Here is a 19,766-nt window from a genome sequence, read left to right as displayed (position 1 = left end):
AAGTACATGTAAGAAAGACACAGGCAACTGGACGTTTATAGAACACCATTGAAAAACATTGAAAACAGCAGCACGATACCGGATCATGCTCGATATAAATCAGATTTTAACAGAAAGCATATCTTGAAGAGGCAAAAAAATAAGGAAATCATTTGAGCTTGAAGACCATCATCCCCTTGGAATGATAGAGATGGATCTCGTCGATGGTCTTCCCCAAAAGGCCGGCATGGTCTGTAAGCATACGCGCCGCAACTGCGCCGTTTGGAGTTCCAACCAATGCATTGAACTCATCGGTGCCATGCTTGAAGACCTCTTCGTCCTTCTTGGTAGATTTCGCATATGCTTGGTCCATAATTGATTTGCTGGTGGGGTTCTTGATTCCGGGCTTGTAGATGTATTGCAAGTGCTTCAGGGCATCCTCGCCGTCATCAAGGGCCCATCCCGCCAACTGGAAGCCAACCTCCGATATTTCCAGGTCAGCACCATGGCCCTTGGATAGGAAGGTCTCAACCATGGCCTTGGGCTTCTCTGAGCTGTCGAAAAAGCCTTGGTAGGTCGCTCCGTGATGAGCGCTCTTCGCCTCCCAGAATTTGTAATGACCGGACTCGGAATGGGAAATGCCATCCTTGTTCATCGCAGCTCCGACCTCTGACGGCAGTGTTTTGTGGGTGTCTTCCTTTTTGGTCCATTTGGTTTTGTCGTTGAATTTCCTCCATTCGTTTTTGTTTGTTTTATGTTTCTTGGCTTTGTCAAGCTCGTCCATGAGTTTCTTGCCTTTGTGGACATATGTCGACCAGTGGGCGGTATTCCTGGGGACGATCTCCGTATGGCTATTGTCGTCGTCCAAGTCATTTGCACGTTCAGCAATGCCTATGTCGACAACAGGAACTGTTTTTTAAATTATAAGTTAGATATCCCTGATAGGTTGGCAGACAAGAAAGGGAGAGTAGAGGCAATTACTCACTAGAATCTTCATGTCGCTTGATCCCATTTGCCCAATTGGCTGCATTCTCAGACGACAGGTCCTTAGCTTGACCCTGGGTGAGATCGGTGGCAGCGTAGGACCCAGGCAGTTGGTCCGATGGAATTGCCCGACCAAAGGTACCACTGAGGCTACTCAAGGTAGCCAAAATGGCAAAGCGGACGTATGAAGATCGCATGGTCAAATATCGATGACAAGGTGAAAGGATGAGGGTTGATTGAATATGAAGGCTTCTTTGCTTCTCAGAATGATAGATTGGATTGGATTGTAAAAGATTGAGAGGTGATGTCTTCCTATTTATGCTATTTTGTTCGGGGCACCAAGGTCTGCTGTATTATAGAATATACAAGCTAAGTAGCGAACACAGTCAGCGTTGAGAAAGCTTCACACTACTGGAGGTCTATGCTTACGGTTCACTATAATCCATGTCAGCCTTACCACAAACAAACCAATCCTTTGTACAATCCTTATTCCTGCCTATGTTTGATGATTACCCTTGTTCTCCGATTAGCCTGTTGGCATCTCTAGTTCTGCCCTGCAGGTCTGAATCTCCATTAATTTGTTCTATATCCCTACATCTATATTTTTTATTCAAATTTGTAGTATAGAAACTACAGGCCGAATGGTCTTTCTGACGTGGATCATATTGTTGTAAGTTTTTGTGTCTTTTCTCGGGCTCATTCCCAGTCAGGGTAAAACGTGCATGTCTTAGGATGAAACAATCGCTACCTATGAGCGAGTACAGAAGTAAAAATCAGTTCGCAGTAGTGAACCCTGATTGAGGCTGTACATATGCTAAGATGTGAGATCAGCGCTGCAGCCTTAACACAATGTGGGGGCCACAAAGGATGCTGGTAACTGTTAAAGGCTAAGCTATCATCTTCTTAATTAATATGAAGCTCTCCGCCACGAATTAGATTAATTCATTCATTTGGCTGATGATCTTACTGTATTTGGGGCTAAATATGCATCCTCTTAATATATATTATATAGTATCTGCCTGTGTACAGGACTGTCAAGTTTAACCCCTGGATCCAGTTTAAATAATCAGACCTTCATTATTCTTGGTATATATAGCTCTACTTCAAAAAAGAATAATACTATAAAGGTTCTAATCTAGTCTACTTACTAAGAAAAAAATCCGGGCTTAAACCCCTGGTATGCAATTTGATTTGCTTTTTCTGGTTCTACTGAAATATTTATGTCTATACTCTGCAGAAGCTGTTGAATGTTTGAGACTTCAATATCCCCTGTAAGCCGTAATTAGATAATATCTTCTTTGTTCTCCAAGCTCGTATGGCGCCCAGATACGCCTTTATTCAAAAAAGAGTAGAACCAGAGATTGTTCTTATCATTTTCTTTTCTGATCTATAAATATTTCCGTTTTTATTGCTTATGTATCAGTATTTAGCTTAGGTGTAGAGCTTCTGATTGACTATTTATATGCCCTAGAGAGAGCGATTAAAGACAGCCCCCTAGTAATTCAGTTATTCTCTAAACCCCGCCAGAAAGCCTCAATATCCTGCACTTTAAACTTCAGTCTCTCCTGGAGCTTTTCCACGATTGGGTCTAGATAGGTAAGATGGGGTCGTTCCTGCTCCCACAACGAAGTCACTATCTCTAATACAGTGTCCAGCTCCCCTGTAACGACGCTGGGATTGTGAGATGCCTGTACATTGTACTTGGCACACAAATCAGGGATGCTGATAGGGTCGATTGCCATGTTTCCTCTCTCATCCTGGGTGAATACCAATCGAGCCTTTGACTTTGGAAAATTGGGGTGTTCGAATGGTCCATCAGTTGGGATTTCATCAATAATGACAATGAGCCTCCGGAAGATGGGGAGGAGGTGGTGATCTTCAGGGCGCCACTCGGTACACCCCACGCGTTTTTCTCTGCATTCCTCTGCGCTCAGTGGTTCGCAAGGTGGACACCAATTGGCAACCTTATCACAAATTTCCTTGTGGAAGGATGTAAGATAAGAAAGACTCCTTGCTTGGTCTGGAGTGCAATGGATTGCTTTAGCCAGGAAGCTCTCGCAAAAGGCCCATGTCTGCTCGCCCTTGAAGCAGACGCTGTCGAGATACTCATATAGAGAGGTTCCAAAGCCTTGTTTCTTCTTCGTATCATCTCCAGAAGCGACGTAGATGGCGCAGACCTTCCAGCAAAAGTCCTGGTAGTCATGGTGGTCCATGACTCGTTCAATATACTCCTTGTCGAGTGGGAACCCTGACGCAAAGGCCATTTGTTGACGGTGAGCATTGTCAAGTTCAACCATTACACGACTTCGTTGATCGTCTGGTAATTGGGGTTGGAGCTGGTGGAAACAGTCAGCTTCTTTGTATTGACTAGGTGACACCGCATGATACCGACCTCCCTTTGCAGCTTATCCATTGAGCGTTGGTACTTTTTGGCCAATTTCAACTGTTCCTTGGCTGGGTAATCCTCTGGGAATCGCCATTCGGGCTCTGAATAGGATATTTTCGGGCCAGGCCATTCGCCTCTCTTGCGAGGTCCCCAATCATCGAGGGAGTAGTTTCCCGATGGCACAAACCCAGACTCAAACTCGGATGACATGGTTTTAGATGGTAAAGTGGTTTAGGATAATGTCATAGATCTCGGAGAAAAGAGGGCAGACGTGGTTATTTATAAGTGCTATGCACAGCCACTGTGGAGATGTCGTTGGGGCGGGTTTTGGGCTTATTCCACCCCCAGCGGGTTTGGGGGCGGCCAATCACCAACTTGATACACATGCGTGCAGCTACATATGTATGTGCCAATATATAAAATGACTGTGGATAATAATGAGTAGGAAGCTATTTGATGGAATTGCATATAGGGCTTAAAGCCATCCAAAGTGGGATAGATTTCGGTGCCATTGTGATTAAATATATTGCCCATCTCTTTTACATCTTGTTTCATTACTATACATAAACAAATATCATCACTCGAAATTTTAGTCATCCCCTTCATCTAGATCATAATTTGCTCCGATTGTCTCTATTAAAGCGTCTGGGGAATATATTATAGGATAGAGATTATTCCGTGGAATCCCTAGTGTTTCCCATTCACTTAGAACAGCCTGCAGGCGAGGCTGGGGAGTAGTTTGACGGGCTGGGTGGATGGAGATGCGGTGGATGATTCCTGGAGATGGGATAAATGAATGGTGATGGATTTGATGCAGTATATGATGGATGAATGATCATGGGTTGGATAGATGGTGAAAGAGGTTTATATACTTTGTTTACCAGTGCCTGACTCACCATGATCTGCTGCGCCTCCAATGTAGATATAGAAAATCTGGCGCAGTCTCATCAATGACGATGGATTGATATATACCGATATCTAATTTTAGAAACCATAGCTTCCTATCTGCTAGAATATAGCCAACGGGTATATCATGGGGCAATGTTTTCGTTGCTTATCAAAAGCCGATCAAAACACGAGGATAATCCTTGTTCCTACCCCGCAGCCACGTCCTCCTTGATCCGTGTTGCCTCTTCCTCCGTTTTTCAAGAGAAGATGAGGATATTTCCTTCAGTGATCGCCGTTTTCTGTTACATCGTGGACTGGAATGGACGGTAATCCACTAATTGCTGCCTCAGAAGGCGAGATGCTGCTTTTTAGATCGGCTGCCTAGACATCCTTTGGTTGTAGTTGTGATACCACATTCGAGCGTGAAAAGAATCAAATGTGGAAAAGTCATTCGAAGACAAACGAGGAATATACAGAAATCCAGAGAGGTGTCAGGGTGAAGCGGGGTTGATGAGGCTGAAGCAGTGAATGAAAGCTAGTGTGAGTGGAAGCAAACAAACAGATTGGCTGTCGATGATTTCTCTGTTTGTTTCTCCCACCAGAGCGTCTCCCTCTCCCTGTTCTCTCTCTCTCTCTCTCTCTCTCTTTCTCCTCTCACCTTCAACCTTTCCCCTTCTCGCGTCTTCAACCCAGTCTTGTCTCGATATCTCCCCACACTCCCTCAACATGTACCAGCGGTCTAGGCTCTTTATTTCATAATCCCTGCTTCTCTACACATCCAGAGATCCTACCACCATGGAGGTCTTCCTACACAATCTTCCTGTCGACTTGAGCGGTGATGGCTTGAAAGACCAGCTTGAGCCATTCATGGACGATCTCAGGATCGTCGATTTCGTCTGCGATAAGCCCAAAAGGAAACGCATCGGCAACATAACATTTCTGAACCGTCGCGACGCAGAAGTTTTCCTGGTAACACATGGCGAGTACAGCACGTTTCAAAGGGGACGAGTGCGCCCCGTATCCAAACTGAAGATTTTGGGTACTGATGTCTTTTGCAAGCCCAGCAACCGCCCCGCGCAGGACTTTGCTCTCAAGAATCTTTCCCATGTTGCCGAAGAGCGCGACAGTCAATCTGTCATAATTGAGGAAGAGTCAGCTGCTGTTTGGATGGTCTTGCGACACGCCAGTTGTGGATATTGCACATTTGTCGATAAACAGGTGTATTACATCCCAGAGGTCGAGTGGCAGCAATCGGGGAGTGTCCAATTCACAAAGCGGAATATGATCGTGAAATTCATGGATGGGAGTCTGATTCGAATACCTCTCAACACGGTCATAGAGCTAGATTGGGCTAATGATGGCTCCCTGACTTTGACATTATCCACTGTTCCATTTTTCTTTGCCTCTCCACCTGAGATCGAAAATTTGGCAAAGGCGATGATGGGGATTAGCATCAACCAGAATCCGAGTGGCAGATCCTCTGAACAAATTAGAAGACGGCAGGTTGCTCTTGGGACAGATCACGCCGAAGTGTCTGGTCAGTGTCTCGTCTATCAATTCCACGTCTTCAATTTTGATCTCGCCGATAAGATGCACAAATTGAAGAAGCTCGAGCTGACTATCAGCTATTACAATCTTTCCGTACCAAGAACAATCCTATCCGCGATTGACCGTTTCCCATCTCAACTGAGAACACTCAAAAAGGAGCTGAGCGATTATACTCGGGACGGCTCCCTTCCCTTTGGAATTCGCTTCCAGCTACAAGCTCTCGCATACAACGCCTATCTCCCTTCAGCCAAAGTTTCGGGCCTCGCTAGAGAACTTCGAAAACTTGTCAGAGACAATAAAGCATCTGGGAGAAGACCACCTTCTGTTGAAGCGATCAAAAAACTGTTTGACACCATTGAATGGCCACTCCCATACGGAGAGCCCCGGGAGTTTACGGTCCAATACCTGATTGACGAGATCAAACAGAACGACAAAAACATCCAAGATGGCCCAGGAAAACGAGACGGGCTTTTACAAGCGAGTGGAAACTTGACACCAATCTGCCGTGTCAATGTAAGCCCATCACGCATCACATTGCACGGACCAGAAATGGAACCAACGAACCGTATCCTTCGAAAATTCCCCAACCATCGCGACTATTTCATCCGTGTCCAATTTTGCGATGAGAATGGACAGGATCTTCAGTTTAGTCCTCGGATCAACAACGATGATATCTTTGCTCGTTTCAGGAACATACTGTCACGGGGAATTGAAATAGCTGGACGTACCTATACCTTCCTTGGGTTTTCCCATTCATCTTTGAGGTCTCATTCAGTCTGGGTAAGTGTATGGAATATAGTCATGTGGCCCGAAATTAACAATTTTTCCTCCCTAGTTTTCAGCCCCTTTTATGGACGACGACGAACATTTCCAGACATACTTCAGCATCATCAAAGCCCTAGGCGACTTCTCCCGCATAACGACTCCCGCTAGGTGTGCCGCAAGAATTGGGCAGGCGTTTTCGGATACACCATTCGCCATCAATCTGGATGAGAACCACATTCAGGTGATGAGAATACCGGACGTACAATCAGACGATGGCCAACGTGTGTTCAGTGACGGGGTTGGGACAGTATCGTGGAACGTCGTGGAAACAGTGTGGTCGGGTCTCCCTTGGAAGAAAGGACTACCAACATGCTTTCAGATCCGCATGGGCGGTGCAAAGGGTATGCTTGCTGTCGACAGTCGGCTAAATGGAACAGTCGTTAAAATCAGACCATCCATGATCAAATTCGAGACCGATGATATGCGTGACCTGGAGATCTGTGAGGTCGGCTCTACACCTATTCCGCTATTTCTCAATCGCCAGATGATCAAGATCATGGAGGACCTGGGGGTATTCGAAGACTGGTTCTTCAAGTTGCAGGGTATACGCATTGCGGAGCTCAGGGAAGCAACGGCAACTATGAAGAATACAGCAGACTTCATCAAAGGCCAAAGCGCCGGCGACAGCATTCGACTACACCGTTTATTTACCGAATGCCATATACGCGCAATAGACTACAAGACCGATCCGTTTCTCCGCTTAGTAGTGGAGGCTGTTGTCCTGCGCGAACTTCGGTTGCTGAAACATAAAGCTCGCATTCCGGTTAGGAAAGGCATCACTCTTTACGGCATTATGGATGAGACGGGCTTTCTAGCAGAGGGCCAGGTCTATATCACATTCGATGCCAAGTCAGATAGATATGCATCCCCGCCTGGAGCAGGCCAAGTCCTTGTTACTCGGTCACCCGCTCTATTCGACGGTGATATCCAACTTGCTTACAATGCCATCCCTCCCAAGGGCCATCCACTACTCGACCACAAAAACTGTATTGTTTTCAGCCAAAAAGGGAAGCGCGATCTCCCCAGCCAGCTGAGCGGGGGTGACTTGGATGGAGATATGTTCAACGTCATCTGGGATCCCGAGGCAATGCCGACCAGGATCTTCCCGCCTGCAGATTATCCACGCGTTGACCCTGTGGACCTTGGTCGGCCCGTCACGAAATCAGATATGGCCGAATTCTTCGTGGACTTTATGCGGACGGATCGCTTGGGAGTGATCGCCATCAAGCATATGATCATGGCAGACCAAATGGCAGAGGGCACTTGCCATAGTGATTGCAAAAAGCTTGCACAGTTACACTCTACTGCTGTTGATTTCTCAAAAACGGGTATTCCTGTGAGTCTGGAAGATATTCCATGGATGAATCGCTTCAGGCCGGATTTGTAAGTTCTTATCTGGGCTCAATGCCTATTTGCTTCTTACGGCAGACTGACCTTCTGTCTAGTTTGGCACCAGGGCCTCAAACGGAGTTGTGCGACAAATCGGAGATTGATCTTTCAGCGCCAGTCATGCCGGCAAAGTCTGATGAAGATGAAGGTATCGGGCCACCCCACAAATACTACAAGTCAGAGAAGCTGCTTGGGAAGCTATACCGTGCGGTGGATGAAAGAAGAATTTGGTATGAAGATGTCCGCATCGACAGGAAATCGAGCTTGTTATCCTTCTGGGATGAATTCATCTACGCCATGACCAAAGTTTGCAATACCTTTGGGCCTGTCAGGTGGACACATCGTGTTGGAGAGGCACGGTTGCTTCGATCAGCGTGAGTCAACACACCGTTCAATGGTCGTGTCAAAGATTAACTAATTCTTGTGTTGGACAGATACGAAGATGCGATTCTTTCCGCGATGTACGGCTTTTCCGAACACCCCGTGAACCCAATCAGCGAACTCGAGGTCTTCATCGGCAACATCCTCAATAAAACCGGAGTTCAAACGCACCGACAACGCGAGCGATCGATAAGGCTAAAAGACGAATTTAGTCGGATTGCGACTTGGATAATCGGACAAATGCGACCCCATGCAAAGACTGATGCGCCGCTGACTGGATACGAAACTGAGATGGATGCGTTGGAGCGGTGCCTTGCGTGCGTTTGTATCGGGGGTGAGATTGAACCATCAAAGGGGCGGCGTCGAAGGGGTGGAAGTGGCGAGCTGGAGAGCTTCCGAGTTGTCGCTGCATGTGCACTCCTGGCTGAAATTGATACGATGGACAGAAATCGCAGGATTTAGAAGTTGGACTGAATAGATAGAGGTTTTTGTGTGATCATTTCACGATAATCTGTTGACTGTTCAAATTCTCCAGACAGAAATCCACGCGGACGAAATATGGAATGTGTTCTAACCAAGTGAAGCATAGTATGCTAGGTTTAATCAAGATAAAGGAATGTTATCTGGAGCTCTGATTGGCCCAGCCGATTATCTGTGCATGTATTGATAAGCCACATCAAGTTATCTTGAATTTCCCCTCATCTCCAACTTTCCGTCCATCCAAACCAACTTCAAATCATCAAAAAATGGAAACTTCATCGAGCGCTGAAAATGATCCGACGACAATATTAGATACAGACATTGCGAAACGCGTGCTGAGAAAGATTGACTTTCAGTTAATTCCGCTGCTTTTTGTCACGTATAATCTCAATTTTATGGACAAAACCATCTTGTCCAGCGCGTCAGTTTTTGGTTTGAAAGATGATACAGTATGTTTTTACTCTCTGATAACCAAAATGTACTTATTCAGCCACTAACCAGGTGCAGAATATCACCGGCGACCAGTACAGCTGGGTATCCAGCATATTCTACTTTGGATATCTCTTCTGGGAATACCCAACGTCATATCTCATCCAGCGACTCCCGGTGGGCAAATACGTCGGCATCAACACGTTATTCTGGGGAGCAGTGGTCGCGTTGACGGCCGCTTGTCGCAACTATGGAGGTCTCATCACGGTGCGATTCCTGCTCGGTGTGGCTGAGGCGACGATATCTCCTGCTTTTGTCTATGTAACCTCGATGTGGTATACGCGTGAGGAGATCCCAACACGGACTGGGTTTTGGTTTGCGGGAAATGCGCTTGGTGGTGTTTTTGCTAGTTTTATCGCGTATGGATTGGGGCATGTAACGCATCCCCTGGCTCCGTGGATGTGGTTGTTTATTGTATGTTGTTTTGATTTTCGCATTGTCTGGGAACTGTGCTAACCAATATATCTGTCATAGGTCCTTGGAGTCGCGACTTTTCTGTGGGGATTTGTGCTGATTGGATTTCTTCCTGATTCGATTCAATCTGCCCGGTTTCTGACCGAGGAGGAGCGAGAGGTCGCGCAGGAACGAGTCGTTGTAGGAGGCACAGGCAGAACCAAATCTGTTTGGAAGCTCGATCAATGCATATCGTGCATTACCGATCCAAAGACGTGGTTTATCTTTGCAATCTCGCTTTTGACGCAGGTGAGATGTCAACCGCGATGGATATATTTGTAAACTTCAGCTGACTAGCCTGCCAGATTCCAAATGGAGGGACGCAAAATTTTGGAAACCTGGTACTGACAGGCTTTGGGTTTACCTCCTTGCAGTCAACATTGGTTACTCTTCCAGCATCATTCATCGCGTTCTTTACCGTCGTGGGAACGTAAGTATTATCGCAAACCCCATCCTCGAGCATTACCTAGTCTGACTGGAATAGTGGATGGCTCTCCGGTCGATTTGCCAACATCACCACTCTCTTGATCTGTACCGTGGCCATATTTCCCATCATTGGGAGTGTCATCATCTATGCTGGCGCTGCCAAGGGCGTCAAGCTCTTTGCTTATTATCTCCTTTCCACCGGCCCCAGCACGATTCCGCTGGTACTTGGTCTTGTCGGCGCCAACTACAAAGGCTCAACGAAGAAGCTCACGGTTTCAGCTATTCTGTTCATTGCGTACTGTGCAGGTAACATGTAAGTCACCACAGTTCAACCCGGATCCCAAAGCACCGTCTAATCAAGAATGGAAAATAGCGCTGGTCCCCAATTATTTCGATCCTCGGATGCACCCCACTATCCGATGGCGTTTCGAGGTATCATGATATCCTATGCGCTGGTGATTGCGTTTTCATTCGCGCTGCGATTTTATCTTGTCTGGTTTAACCGGAGACGGGATGGTATTGAAGGCGTGCATGTTCAGAATACCGCGGTCAGAGTCGATAAAACAGCGCAAACTGTTACGAGTACTGCGACTATCGAGGGCGAGGATGAGGATGATGTTGACGACCTCAAGAGTTATGGGTTTCGATATCGGATGTAGTTGGAGAAAGTTATCGATATGGAAACACAAACAGCGAATCAGAGAAGAGAAGGAATGTCATAAAGAATAATACAACATCTATGCGGCGAATGACTCGTTCTTCCGATAAGTTCTCTGTTTTTGTCCAGTTTTGGGATTTTTACCAGCCTAAGGTGAGTCACTTTATCCTGCTATATTGCACCATCTCTGCTGGCGAACCCTAGGCAGGCAGCTAAGCACCAACCAGCAAAGTGTAATAGATGAAAACCAGGTCTGTGTACAAACTGTTCCCTGAAGTGGCAAGGCTGGAAAATCTCCATCATCCACATGGGCTGCTCGATGTGAGACATTTCGGCCCAAAGAGGAAATAATTAGATTGCGTCCCCTTAGCGCTTATTCATTTCTGTATAGATCCGAAATTGCCGAGAAAGCCCGATACTACATCTTCGCCTCAACCCAATCAAGGCTCTGATTCTGTGATAGCTTCACATTAGCTCTCTATCCGAGCACACTCTGTCAGGCTGTCTGACTGCCTTATATTCCCTCGTTCCCCCGAGACAGAATGTCTACAAACCACCAACCTACACCTCACCTCCTACAATGAGAATTGCTTCCCTTCTCGCCCTCGCGGCCTTTGCCGTCGCAGAAACTACCACCACCGTCGGCTACTTCGAGCCAGACTGGAACATCCATATCCCCTACTTCGCCAGCACTGCCGCCAGCGTCGCCGACATCAACGCCGTCGCCACGACCTACCACATCGGCTGTTTGTCCGGCGCACCCACCACCGAGTGCGACATCAAAACCCCCTGGACGCTCATCCAAGGCCCCGAAACCATGAGCTTCACCGGCGTGTACGGCGCCTGGAAAACCGGAGAAGTCAACTCCGTCCTCGCCACCCGCGACTTCAAGTGTTCGTTCACCTCGTACTCGCTGTCGGCGTCCTGCTCGCTCAGCTACAAGGTCACCGGTACCACGAACGGCCTGAGCTACTCGACTTCTACTTCAACCAAGGGAACTTTTGCGACGGATCATGTTGCGTACTACGAGTTGAAGGTTACCGGCGGAGAATCGCTGTACACGGCGCCCCAGGCTACTAAGACGCCTGATGGCGCTGCTCCTCCTGCGGCGAGACCATTGATTACCGCGGCGCCGTTGGGTGTTGCTATTGCTGCTGCTCTATTGTAGAGCTGGGGATGAATGTAAATTCTTCGGTATACGTGGAATCTGAGATAGAGTAGTCAGGAATGGGACTTTACAGGAATAAGACTATCTGTGAGATCAATGATATTCCGTCTGACTACCACGTTTACTGGGCAATGTCGAAGACAAACCACTAGAAAAACTAATATCTGGAATATTCAAAACATAAAAACGAGCGACTTTGGTCAGTAAAAATCAAAACGCGAAATGAAAAAAGTAAAACTAATAGTCGTCACCACGGCTGATGACTTCCTTTCCACCACTGTGAAGTAGAATGGTCTAGAGACATGATTAGCATTGAATTTGTGTCCTACAATAAGAAAGGCATACATGTTCAAACTGCGCCGTGTATGAGCCCTTGATGTCAACAAGGGGTGCATGAGGCTGGAGGATATCATTATCAACGAGGTTTTTTATCTGCACACCAGCCAGTCAATACTCGCATAACATATTGTGGGTTTAAGTACTTACCCCGAGATGATAATTCTTCACTCCAAGTCGCTCAAGATATCGACGGCAGAAAACCAAAGATCCAAAATTGGCGTCAATGGTTTTGAGGAGAGACTTCGCCGATGAAAGACGCAGGTGGGCACCTGAAACGTCCTCGTTTCTTCCATAGCCGTATATTCCTACCTGTTAGAGAGTTAGCACATGAGCCCAAACTAGGGCAAGGGGAAATGGAAAAGGCATACATCATCGCGCGTGATACCTCGGCCAGTACTCCCAAAAGTCTCAATGGCAAACACATCTCCCTCCTCCATTTTCTGGCGGCTGTTGTTTTTGATAAAGGGGACCTGCTTGTCGCCATGGATATGGTAGCGGAGGATATTGTGGCCTGTTAAGTCTCGGATGGCTTTCACAGGAAAAGTCTTGCCGTCAAGCTCGACTTCGTGGCTTTCCATCACCTCCTGGATCGCGGCGCCAATGTCACTCATACGTGCGTCAACGCCAGCATGCTGTACATTAATCAGCCTCATATCCCCAATTCATGAACGTAACTCGAGCAAACGCAGACAAACCTTAATTCCAGTATTGGTTGCCTCCTTGACAGCGGTGAGGAGATTGTCGTACTTGTCGTCGAAGGCGACAGTAAAAGCCGAATCGACAATACGACCATTCACCTGCACGCCAAAGTCTACACTAAGTACATCATCGTTTTTCAGAATGACGTCTTTTCCGCCAGGGTTCGGCGTCCAGTGAGCCGCAATGTTATTCAAGCACAGCCCAGTGGGGAATCCCATGCTCGCTTTGAACCCGTCTCCGGGTTCGAGTCCCTGATGGCCGGACAGTGCGCGAACACCATCTTCGATTCCCTCAGCAATTGAGAAAAGACCTTTACCGGGCTTGATGAGCTCTCTCTGGGCGTACTGACGAACTTCCCGATGAATCTCGGCCGCTTTGCGGTAATCCGTGAGAAAGTCCTCGTCCCAGAGACGCGAATTGTAGCGCGTCTCTTCATCGGTCGTGCGGGACGTGTTTTCGTACGGGACAAGCTCTCCTGCGGGATAGCCAGACGGGAATAGGTTCGAGACCAGCACACGCGGTGGGCTCGTTTGCTTGAGCTCCCCTGCTGGAAGGGTTCCGTTTTTGGTCTTCTTCTTTTTGGACCTCTTGCGTTTCTTTTTGTTTTCTATAAAAAGTTACAGTCGGTCAGTCATTACCGTCCAGAGAATTCTCGGTGGTGGGATAGGACGTATCCCAGTTGGCTAAACATACCGATATTGAAAGGGGAGGTAATTATCCCGGCCTCTTCCTGGCCATCATCGTCGTCATCGTCCCCATCGTCATCGATGATCCCACGATCCAGATCTGCTGATCCCGAGCCTCTTTGAGAGACTTTGGAGTTGACATTGACCGGCTTGACTTCGAGAGAGTTGGCTGGGTCATGACAGGTCAGTCTCGTATCTTGTCCGGGGAGCTAGAGATCATACCATCAGGAGTCTGCCGGTGCCCTTCAGGACTCTTTGATCCCATCTTGCAATTTCAAGTTTCGATACTGACATGAACAATTGCGGTGATTTCGAGTTGTTGTCAGATGGAAGAAAAAAATTAATCGCCCCCACGTTTAGGAGCTGTTCTCCACGTGACCTTGCTATGCGCTAGGCCTGATGTGAGTCATTTATTCTAATTGACAGGACAAGGATTTATGAAAAGGAAATGATACTATTATAAAGCAACTTTTGATATAGAAATTTTTTTTGATTAGGTAAACTGGCTGCAATGTGTGGATGGTGATGATCTGAACATTAACGGACTTGGGTATCGGACATATTTTGCTGTAGTCGTTCTATGTGATGGGCTTGGGGACAGCAACTCAAAAAAAGATAATTCTTGCTACACAGCTGCCATGACACAAGCTGCTAGCTCTTTTATAGAAACACCAACACGAATTGCGCATCCTCATCCTATAAAGTGAGAACCGAAACGAGCCTTGATGGCGCGAGGAAAATACTCCAAATGCCGGAGACGAGACCCGTAACTTTTAGAATCTCATGTCTGGCTCGTCCACATGCGAGGCTTACCACTTCCATGCTATCTTAGAGAATCCTATCATAGATGCATCGCAGGGGATGGGGTTTGGACTCGTCTCGAGGTACTGGTCTAGAGAGCGGGGAAGTATGGATGTGAAATATTGGGGCCATAGATGAATACTGCAATGGCCATTCTCGCATCAACCACGAATTTTGTGAGTTGGAGTCACCATATGACCAGGTTGCTTTCCGAGAGAAATAGAGCCAACATGCAAGGATAGTATTATCATTCTTAGATTGTGCATATCGATGCGTATACAGGTAAAAGGAATTAGCATCACATGATCGGTAAACAGCTCCGTTTATGGCAGGGGTGAGGATCCATCATACATTATTCTTAGCCGATGATCATCGCTTCATGCTCTCTTGAATGTCATTGAGTCGGCCTGGGAGTACCAATACCAAGAAGCCTTCTGGGCGTGGCGTTTGTGGTGATACGGGCTTTTTGATACAGGCGGAATATATATTCCTGGTAACCTATAGTTGTACTATGGATATACTAAAAAAACACCAAAGGCTAGTGGGAACTGCGGGGTACGCGGCAGTGTGGAGTTACCCCAGACTCGTATGCACTCCACAGTCTAGATACATCCACCATGGCAGCGCCAGGGGAAAAGACAGAGCCGGCTGGCCGTATATATCCAGTATGTATTTATGAATATTCAAGGTTGCCAGCTGTCCGTTATTTTCATTTTGAATCAGAAATAACTCATTTTGATCATGGGCAATCCCTTCGCCAGGCGCCAGGACCATGGCGATGATGCTCCTCGCGAGATATACGGACTCCGTATCTACCTTTTCGCACTATCTGCAACATGGGTTTGTACTGGTCCCTCTCAATTTAATGGAAGCACATTAATTGAAGTTTACAGGCCTCCGCCATGTATGGCTATGACTCTGCGTTCATTGGGGGCACGTTGGAGTTGCCTGCCTTCAAGACCTCGTTTGGGTTGACCGACAGCAACTCCGCCAGCCTTTCATCCGATGTCGTTTCAGCCTTCCAGGGAGGTGCCTTTTTTGGTTCCTTTTTCGGCTTTTTTCTGGCTGAAAGGTTTGGACGCAAGCCCGTTATCTTGAGTTCTGGTGTTGTTTTCTCTATTGGTACGGCTTTGCAGCTTGTTGGAAGTCTTACTTTGCTGTATGTTGGACGTGTGCTTACGGGGTTGGGTGTGGGGTAAGTCCTTGATACGATGACTGCTATGATCTACATATACTGAACAGACACAGCGCCTCATCCATGGTAATCCCTATCTACATCGCCGAGTGCTCACCAGCTTTGATCCGCGGTCGTCTGGTCGGAATTTTCGAGATCATGTTGCAAATCGCCCTTGTGTTCGGTTTCTGGGTCAACTATGGCGTCAACGAGAATATCCCAGATACGAGTGCCACACAATGGAGGGTCCCAGTCGGTATCCAGTTTATTCCCGCTGGGCTACTTCTGTTCTGCATGACGTGGATGATTGAAAGTCCACGATGGCTTGCCAGCCAAAATAACATTGCCAAAGCACAGGCCAATTTGGCGTGGGTTCGACATCTACCACTGGATCATGAATACGTTGTGAATGAGTTGGCAGAGATCCAGACTGCTATTAACCTGGAGCTTGAGGGGCATGGAGGCCGGCGTAATTTCATGTAGATTCTGTGTGAATGTGCTGCCCCTGGTGTGCGGAATCGAATTGCTATCTCGGTTATGTTGATGCTGTTGCAGAATCTTACTGGGTATGTATTGCACTGTTCTACCGGATCTTTTCTAATCTCGTTTCTAGTATCAATGCAATCAACTACTACAGCCCTACTATCTTCCGCTCGGTATGGTTCCCCTCACAGCCATAAGAGCATCATACTGACCATCCAGATTGGCTTTACCTGAACATCCGTCGGCCTCCTAGCCACAGGAGTTTACGGCCTGGTCAAAATGGCCACAACCATCGTCTTCATGATCTGGATAGTCGACCGATTCGGCCGACGGCCAGCACTTCTAGTCGGAGCCGCAGGCGCAGCCTTCGCCATGTTCTACCTAGCCATCTACTGCCAAGTGAGCAAATCTTTCGACCAATCCCCACCAAAGGAATCTGGATCTCAAGCCGCGATGGCCATGGTGTATATCTATGCCATTTTCTATGGCTTCTCCTGGAACGGTATTCCGTGGATTTTCGCATCGGAGATTCTACCATCCCGCGTTCGAACAATTGGCATGATGTGCGCGGTATGCATGCAATGGCTGGCTCAGTTTATGATCGTCTATTCGTTGCCGCATATGTTCGCTTCGATCAAGTTTGGTGCCTTTTACTTTTTCGGTGCGTGTACGCTTGTTGCGTTGGCATTTGCCTACATGTTTGTTCCCGAAAGGAAAGGCATACCGCTGGAGGATATGAACCATCTTTTTGGTCCGGATGTGAGTAGTTTCGCGGGTAAGGCGCGCCAGAACTATCAGGATTTTCGGAGGATAAAGCAGGATGCGAATACTGGAAAGAAAGAGGAGAAGGAAGTAACCCAGGACCATGTTGAGGTTGTGCGAGGCATTTGTTGGTCAAACTTTATGTTGCTATCCAAGTAGAAGATAAGAGTTTACATAGCAATGATCTACTCAATAACTATCGCCACTGAGAATATACTATTTCCTTATAGAACGTGTTATGAAGGTAAGTCTGTTATGTCCTGTATGTGAAATCTATCTCAAACATTCCCGATCATATCCTTCGGTCCAATCAATGACCGTGAATATTGTCCAAGTATCGACCGTGGAATCTAGACTAGCCAAACAAGGTAAACATGTATACGAATACGAAAATCACAATATGATTGGATCGATTAAGCCTCACTAGTTGAACCTAATTGCTTGCTTCCCCGCATTCCCCAGCCCAGTCCCACAAGAGTCAATCGCGTGCCGCTCCTCACCCACTTCGGGATAGTTCATAGACGACGCGGATAAATGTTCAAGACTAGTAGCTAGGCTTAAAAGGAAAGAGCAAGACTTGCATTCTAGAGATCTACATAGGCGTTCATCCACCAAAGATCCATCATGTCGGAATCAGCACCGCAGATAGCTCCGCAAAAACCAATTCCCAACCGGCTTCTGGGCCGTGTTGCTCTCGTCACTGGTGCCGCAGGAAATATTGGACTCGAAACGGCTTCTCGATTTATTCTTGAGGGGGCCAAGGTTGTGTTGGTTGATATTATTGCGGAGAAACTCGCTCAGTCTAAGAAGGCTGTCATTGAGGCAGCCAGGGAATCAAAGTCCAGCGGAGAGATAAATGTTGAGCATGCTGTTTTTACAGTGGTGGCAGATGTTACTTCTGAAGACGATGTGAAGCGTTATGTGGATGAGACTGTTGCGAGATATGGAAGACTGGATGTTGCTGTTCTGTGTGCTGGGATTTCATACTCGTCTACGAGCATCATTGAAACGGACATTGATCAGTACGATAAAGTGATGCGAGTGAATACTCGATCTGGTAGGTCATTTCAGTTCAAAGTCTATATATTATAAGCTGACCTTTCACAGCCTTCCTCGGTGTAAAACACTGCGGCAGAGTCATGAAAGACGCCGGCCAAGGCGGAAGCATCATCCTAGTATCCTCCATCGCCGGGCTGCGTGCAACCCCTGGTCTCTCAGCGTATTCGACATCCAAATTTGCCCTACGCGGTCTATGCCTTACTGCAGCAGCGGAACTAGGCCAATTCAACATTCGCGTCAACACAGTCCATCCCTGTGGTGTCAACACGCCCATGTTCTTGGCTTCTTGGCCGGAGGAGAAGATGAAGAGTATGCTGGCTACTGTTCCGCTTGGTCGATGGGCAGAAGTGGCAGATGTCGCAGCGTTGGTGTCGTTTTTGGGGAGCGCTGATAGTCAATTCATGACTGGGGGTGCGTTGAAGGTGGATGGTGGAATTGTCATGTGTTAAAACTAGATTATCTTCTTCGAGATACCATGGATATGATGATGTACTCATTCAAAGACAAAGTATAACCCCACTTGGTTAAGCTGAATATAAGCGGGCCAGAATGTGGTTAAATATAAATCCTAGCCAGTTACCCCACACGAAGTATATAAACCTTCGATTCCCCTGTGTTTGAATATCTATTTCCACTCCAATCCTTCAAACCAGCAATCATGTTCCAAAACCAGTTGGCAATTACGACCTCATCGTTGGGCCTTCATCCCGTACATAGCCTACCCGAGAAGATACAGGCTGCTTCATCGAATGGTTTCTCATCGATTGAGATAGTCTACCAGGAACTAGTAGACTATGGAACTTCACAAACACCGTCTTTGAACATAACCGAATCCGCGCGCGCAATTTCCCAGTTATGCTCGTCATTCGACATGTCCGTCCTGGCCCTGAATCCTTTCAAAAACTTCGAGGGCCATAATTCACCGCTTTTCGAACGGCTAGAGTCTGCACGACACTGGATTGAGATCGCAGCATGTCTGCAAGCCAGCCATCTCCAAGTACCATCTCAGTTCGATACCGCCAACAGCTCGGGTAATTGGTCGGTGATGGTGAACGAGTTACAGCAATTGGCTGATTTGGCTGCCTCACACTCTCTCGGAATCGCCTACGAGGCCGTGGCCTGGGGCAGCTACATCGACACCTGGGAGGATTGCCTGTGAATAGTGGTGGATGTTGACCGTGCCAACTTTGGTCTCTGCCTGGATTCATTTCATATTGCTGTACGATTGTGGGAAGATAATACCGCCGACAGTGGAGTGCGCCATGAAGCAGACAGCAACTTACGAGCATCTCTGGATCGATTTGTGCAAACATGCCCCCTTGACAAGATATGCTACATACAATTCTCCGACGGAGAGAGGTTTTCACCTCCATTATCGGCCCAGCACCGTTTCTACCAGGCGGGCTTTCCTCCGGGACTGCCGTGGTCACGGAACATGCGCCCCTTTCGGCTCGAGACAGAGCTAGGCGCATATCTGCCTGTGGTGGATATTGCGAGGACCTGGTTGAAGCAGAAGGGATGGAAAGGAGTGGTGTCGATGGAGATTTTCGACTGGCGGATGCGCGACGCATCCAGACGGCCAGACGAGAATGCAAAGCGGGGCATGAGGTCTTGGGAGAAATTGGTTGCTGCGTTGGATGAGCCTCTATAAGTTGATAATGACTAGTTGGTATACGCTATTATGGAAGTATCGCAGAAATATTACTTCT

At 47.3% G+C, this 19,766-nt stretch overlaps 9 protein-coding genes across 9 annotated transcripts; 6 read left to right on the top strand and 3 right to left on the bottom strand.

The window, feature by feature from the left end:
• Window positions 1-148: 148 nt before the first annotated feature.
• On the bottom strand, window positions 149-1,160 carry ASPWEDRAFT_172725 (uncharacterized protein; the record flags this gene model as incomplete). The annotated part of the gene is made up of 2 exons (XM_040830964.1): window positions 149-888; window positions 965-1,160. The coding sequence occupies 2 exons, from the start codon at window positions 1,158-1,160 to the stop codon at window positions 149-151; spliced, it is 936 nt and encodes a 311-aa protein (XP_040689616.1).
• A 1,185-nt stretch (window positions 1,161-2,345) lies between these two features.
• Window positions 2,346-3,581, bottom strand: ASPWEDRAFT_41164 (uncharacterized protein). Its single transcript, XM_040835490.1, has 2 exons — window positions 3,356-3,581; window positions 2,346-3,299 (listed from the first exon to the last, which is right to left on the bottom strand). Exons 1-2 carry the CDS (start codon window positions 3,557-3,559, stop codon window positions 2,466-2,468), a joined length of 1,038 nt encoding a protein of 345 aa, XP_040689615.1. The 5' UTR covers window positions 3,560-3,581; the 3' UTR covers window positions 2,346-2,465.
• A 1,451-nt stretch (window positions 3,582-5,032) lies between these two features.
• Window positions 5,033-8,842, top strand: ASPWEDRAFT_28532 (RNA dependent RNA polymerase; the record flags this gene model as incomplete). Its single annotated transcript, XM_040833147.1, has 4 exons — window positions 5,033-6,565; window positions 6,621-7,993; window positions 8,056-8,373; window positions 8,434-8,842. The coding sequence occupies 4 exons, from the start codon at window positions 5,033-5,035 to the stop codon at window positions 8,840-8,842; spliced, it is 3,633 nt and encodes a 1,210-aa protein (XP_040689614.1).
• A 267-nt stretch (window positions 8,843-9,109) lies between these two features.
• On the top strand, window positions 9,110-11,319 carry ASPWEDRAFT_134459 (uncharacterized protein). The gene is made up of 8 exons (XM_040829319.1): window positions 9,110-9,309; window positions 9,368-9,763; window positions 9,824-10,051; window positions 10,108-10,232; window positions 10,287-10,541; window positions 10,602-11,039; window positions 11,114-11,207; window positions 11,278-11,319. The coding sequence occupies exons 1-6, from the start codon at window positions 9,127-9,129 to the stop codon at window positions 10,885-10,887; spliced, it is 1,473 nt and encodes a 490-aa protein (XP_040689613.1). The 5' UTR covers window positions 9,110-9,126; the 3' UTR covers window positions 10,888-11,039; window positions 11,114-11,207; window positions 11,278-11,319.
• Window positions 11,320-11,484: 165 nt separating this feature from the next.
• Window positions 11,485-12,054, top strand: ASPWEDRAFT_77129 (uncharacterized protein; the record flags this gene model as incomplete). The annotated part of the gene is made up of 1 exon (XM_040839543.1): window positions 11,485-12,054. A coding segment is annotated over one exon (570 nt), but the record flags the coding sequence as incomplete, so codon positions are not given.
• A 237-nt stretch (window positions 12,055-12,291) lies between these two features.
• On the bottom strand, window positions 12,292-14,043 carry ASPWEDRAFT_156207 (putative methionine aminopeptidase, type II; the record flags this gene model as incomplete). Its single annotated transcript, XM_040829700.1, has 7 exons — window positions 12,292-12,348; window positions 12,400-12,486; window positions 12,541-12,702; window positions 12,762-13,025; window positions 13,089-13,699; window positions 13,786-13,947; window positions 14,001-14,043. The coding sequence occupies 7 exons, from the start codon at window positions 14,041-14,043 to the stop codon at window positions 12,292-12,294; spliced, it is 1,386 nt and encodes a 461-aa protein (XP_040689611.1).
• Window positions 14,044-15,320: 1,277 nt separating this feature from the next.
• On the top strand, window positions 15,321-17,207 carry ASPWEDRAFT_51846 (uncharacterized protein; the record flags this gene model as incomplete). Its single annotated transcript, XM_040837663.1, has 5 exons — window positions 15,321-15,419; window positions 15,473-15,774; window positions 15,828-16,222; window positions 16,490-17,011; window positions 17,161-17,207. The coding sequence occupies 5 exons, from the start codon at window positions 15,321-15,323 to the stop codon at window positions 17,205-17,207; spliced, it is 1,365 nt and encodes a 454-aa protein (XP_040689610.1).
• Window positions 17,208-17,622: 415 nt separating this feature from the next.
• On the top strand, window positions 17,623-18,506 carry ASPWEDRAFT_28527 (SDR family NAD(P)-dependent oxidoreductase; the record flags this gene model as incomplete). The annotated part of the gene is made up of 2 exons (XM_040833145.1): window positions 17,623-18,055; window positions 18,106-18,506. 2 exons carry the CDS (start codon window positions 17,623-17,625, stop codon window positions 18,504-18,506), a joined length of 834 nt encoding a protein of 277 aa, XP_040689609.1.
• Window positions 18,507-18,715: 209 nt separating this feature from the next.
• Window positions 18,716-19,708, top strand: ASPWEDRAFT_172716 (sugar phosphate isomerase/epimerase family protein; the record flags this gene model as incomplete). Its single annotated transcript, XM_040830963.1, has 2 exons — window positions 18,716-19,212; window positions 19,309-19,708. 2 exons carry the CDS (start codon window positions 18,716-18,718, stop codon window positions 19,706-19,708), a joined length of 897 nt encoding a protein of 298 aa, XP_040689608.1.
• Window positions 19,709-19,766: the final 58 nt, after the last annotated feature.

Source organism: Aspergillus wentii, assembly GCF_001890725.1.
Source record: "Aspergillus wentii DTO 134E9 unplaced genomic scaffold ASPWEscaffold_4, whole genome shotgun sequence".
Classification (NCBI taxonomy): domain Eukaryota; kingdom Fungi; phylum Ascomycota; class Eurotiomycetes; order Eurotiales; family Aspergillaceae; genus Aspergillus; species Aspergillus wentii.
This window is presented reverse-complemented; position numbering and strand designations above follow the sequence as displayed.

What these genes read in the sequence shown, in the direction of transcription:
- ASPWEDRAFT_41164 (XM_040835490.1), bottom strand. Translation starts at nt 3,559, where the DNA reads ATGTCATCCGAGTTTGAGTCTGGGTTTGTGCCATCGGGAAACTACTCC. An exon ending in TGGATAAGCTGCAAAGGGAG is followed by an intron (nt 3,300 to 3,355) that starts GTCGGTATCATG and finishes TGTTTCCACCAG; the next exon opens with CTCCAACCCCAATTACCAGA.
- ASPWEDRAFT_134459 (XM_040829319.1), top strand. Translation starts at nt 9,127, where the DNA reads ATGGAAACTTCATCGAGCGCTGAAAATGATCCGACGACAATATTAGAT. An exon ending in TTGGTTTGAAAGATGATACA is followed by an intron (nt 9,310 to 9,367) that starts GTATGTTTTTAC and finishes AACCAGGTGCAG; the next exon opens with AATATCACCGGCGACCAGTA. An exon ending in CGTGGATGTGGTTGTTTATT is followed by an intron (nt 9,764 to 9,823) that starts GTATGTTGTTTT and finishes TATCTGTCATAG; the next exon opens with GTCCTTGGAGTCGCGACTTT.